The following is a 3,263-nucleotide window of genomic DNA, read 5'->3' on the forward strand; positions in this document are numbered from 1 at the left end:
AGGAATGAATGTCACTGTCCTGGTGCCATCAGAGGCAGCTATCAAAAACCTGAGCAAGACTGAGAAGGACTTCTGGTTGACCCCCTACATGCTACCATTTTTAGTCAGGTACAAGCAGACTCCTGCCTTTGATTTATATTGTCAAACAACTGCAACAAAGCTTGAGCTGAATTTCTGCTTGTACAAGGCCACTAAACAGTAATCTTGAGGTAACTATAGAAGCAAGATTAAATACATAGCAGGCAAAGAATTTAGTAGGCATTTAAAACAAAACAGAGCTCTGGCAATGGGAAGTGGGTTTATTTTTCCTTTATTTGCAAAGAGATATTTTCCCTGTCATGTGGATGCAGATGGCATCAGGACAAGTAATTCCCTCCCTTATTCTCTCCACATACTTAAGTACTTCATATGACAGATGTGAATGTTGGGTAGAATAATCTTATTTCCCTGTTATTACAAACTGTGCCCTAAAATTTTCTTTACCTGTTTTTTTTTTCCCTTCAGGGCTCACTTTCTTGAAGGTGTCTTCACTGGTGAAGAGCTCAAAAAGTATGACAGGACAGAACTGCCCACCCTGAACCCACACACCAGATGGCAGATAAACACCAGGAGTGGCGTAAGGGTTTCTTACAAAACATACATGTACAAATATCAAATTAAACTGCTCAAGAGCTGCTGTATCCAGTGGGGAGTCTGGATGGGACACTGATGCTCTCAAACTCATAGCAGCCTTCCAGTATCTGAAGTGGGCCTACAGGAAAGCTGGGGAGAGACTTTTTACAGGGGCTTGTAGTGAGAGGACAAGAGGTAATGGATTAAAACTGGAAGAGGGGACATTTAGATTAGACATTCGGAGGAAATTCTTCACTGTGAGGGTGGTGAGACACTGGAACAGGTTGCCCAGGGAAGTTGTGGATACCCCCTCCCTGGAGGTGTTCAAGGCCAGGTTGGATGGGGCTCTGAGCAACTGGTCTAGTGGGAGGCGCCCCTGCCCATGCAGGGGGGTTGGATCTAGATGATCTTTAAGGTCCCTTCCAATTCAAACCATTCTATGATTCTGTGAAACTCAGGAATCGTTCAAAAATTATACTGAAATCAACCATGTGCAACCTTGAAAGAGCAATATATTTGTTTTGAACTTGCTTGGCATTTTCTAATCCTTTTCTTTCTCCCTCTCATCCTGTTGCAGGTATTAACTATTCAGAATGCCAGTTTAGACATCAGCGACATCCCTGCCAGCAATGGCATTATTCACATTCTCAGTGAGGTACGTTGGGGCCCACCATGCTGGAAAATGCTGCAGATGTTGCAGCAGGTTTCTGTTGTAGCATCTGTGGTGGGGCCAAGGAGGAGTACATGTCTGCATGGTTGGGAAGGGATAAAATGTAAAAAATATATTTGGTTATCACACAGTCCTGACAGATGTTTCCTGTGCAGCAACGTGAAATGTTAGAAATACTTGTCTCCAGGACAGGCAGCAGGGGAGTTTCTCTTCTGCTGTCTGACAGGAGAGTTAAGGCAATTGCAGAATTGTGTAAAATGAGGCCTTTTTTAATTGCCTTTCTTATGAGCACGGCAGGAGTCTCGTGTGATTTCCCCCAGAGCCCCTTGCCCCACCTGGCTTATGAACTCACTTTTTCTGCAGGTTTTGTTGCCACCTTCAGAAGATATCCCACCAAGTCCTCCAGGTCTGCAGAAACAGCTCGAGGCAGTTGCCTCATTCAGCACATTCAAGGAGTTGCTAGAGGTGAGCACTGTTGTGGTTATCAGAACTGTCTTTTGAGCAAATGTTCACCTTACCTTGTACTTATGAGAAAAGGGAGACCACCTGTTTCCTACCATTTATGAAGGGTCTTCTAGGAAAGCTCTTCTGAGTAGGCAAAGTTGCAATACTTAGTTAGATCTCTGTATCATTCTATTACAGTGGAAGATGATCTGTACTGGGCAGGGAAGCCTAGAGGAGAAGGGAGGCTTAGTCATAATAAAGAAGCTGCACTTATGTCAGCCCAGGAGGAGGAGGCAGGAGTTAGACTTGTCTGAGTAGAAGTTGTGTATCCCGTTTTCAAGCATTTCCTCTAGTTCTCTTGTCTTTGTAGTTGATTTCATGGGTGGTTTATTCTTTAGTGAGTACAAGTGTCATTGCTAATGTTATTATTTGGACATTTTTTAGCAATACCAGCTCATGGGAAAAATCGAGTCCTCTGAAAAATACACAGTTTTTGTTCCTGGAAACAATTCCATTGAGGAGTACTGCCATGCTGCCAATGTGACACAGCTGGTAAGCTCAATACTTGCTTGTGGTTGGAATGTATATTGAATTAAGTGCAGGGACATGTACACTGTCAGATCATGAACTTGAATTCAGTGTATTTGAACACAGAGAGAAGAAGCATATCTGATGCTGAAAGCTAGGAGAAATGTGGCAAAGGGAAAGGAGAGGATTTATTGAGGTGTTGCAATGGGATCTGAAAAGAGTGTTTGGTCTCCAAATGCAAATTTCTGAGTAGGTCTGGATATAAATATATGGCACAGCAGGTTACCCTTTCTGACCAGCTGTGGTGTATCTGTGGCAATTTTGAACGTTTTGAAAGTTTCCAATATCTATTACTTCATCCAGTAAGAATCATCAGGTATTATGAGTCACCCATGATAGGGAGTTACTAGACTCTGTGGGCTTAATTAACTGTTACAGCTGTTTAGGAACTCTTCTCATGCCATGCCTCTCTGACTGAAGGGTAGTCCAGGAAGTCAAAAGACTCCTAACATTGGGGTTTTTTGTGGATTCAGGACAATGAGACCGTGCAGTACCATGTTGTACTGGGAGAGAAGCTCTTACCTGCAGACTTGAGAAGTGGAATCCATAAGAACAGCATGTTAGGGCTCTCCTACTGGCTCATGTTCTACCAAAACAGCACCCAGGTAAGGAGTTCTCTGCCATTCGATGATCTGGCTAAACCTTTCACTTCCTAAGGCTGGTGGCTGGATACGCCCTTACAGTTTGCCTGCTGTGGCTGTCAGACAGTCCATCCAGAAGGAGTTGAAGGTTATCCTGTCAGCCATTTCCTTCTACTTTGCAGAAGTTTGTCAATAATATTCCCTTGGATGGAAAATTTATTGAGACGAGGAACGGCATGTTGATCGGGGTCTCGCAGGTCCTCCTGATACAGAAGAATCGTTGCACGGCCAATACCACCACGATACAAAAGGTGATGATGTTTACAAAGGAGATGGCCACCTTTCCATTGCATTTCTGCACCTGCTGA

The 3,263-nt window shown here is 43.7% G+C and overlaps 1 protein-coding gene across 1 annotated transcript in view; it reads left to right on the plus strand.

Moving 5' to 3' along the window:
• Positions 1–3,263, plus strand: part of STAB1 (stabilin 1) — a 53,478-nt gene that overhangs the window by 28,675 nt on the left and 21,540 nt on the right. Inside the window, exons 30-36 of the mRNA XM_009995841.1 lie at positions 3–108; positions 505–616; positions 1,190–1,267; positions 1,646–1,747; positions 2,171–2,278; positions 2,788–2,919; positions 3,078–3,206. Of these exons, the coding sequence (XP_009994143.1) occupies positions 3–108; positions 505–616; positions 1,190–1,267; positions 1,646–1,747; positions 2,171–2,278; positions 2,788–2,919; positions 3,078–3,206 (767 nt within the window). The remainder of the gene's footprint in view (positions 1–2; positions 109–504; positions 617–1,189; positions 1,268–1,645; positions 1,748–2,170; positions 2,279–2,787; positions 2,920–3,077; positions 3,207–3,263) is intronic.

This window comes from Chaetura pelagica, unplaced genomic scaffold (genome assembly GCF_000747805.2).
Source record: "Chaetura pelagica isolate M959 unplaced genomic scaffold, ChaPel_1.0 scaffold114, whole genome shotgun sequence".
Lineage (NCBI taxonomy): Eukaryota > Metazoa > Chordata > Aves > Apodiformes > Apodidae > Chaetura > Chaetura pelagica.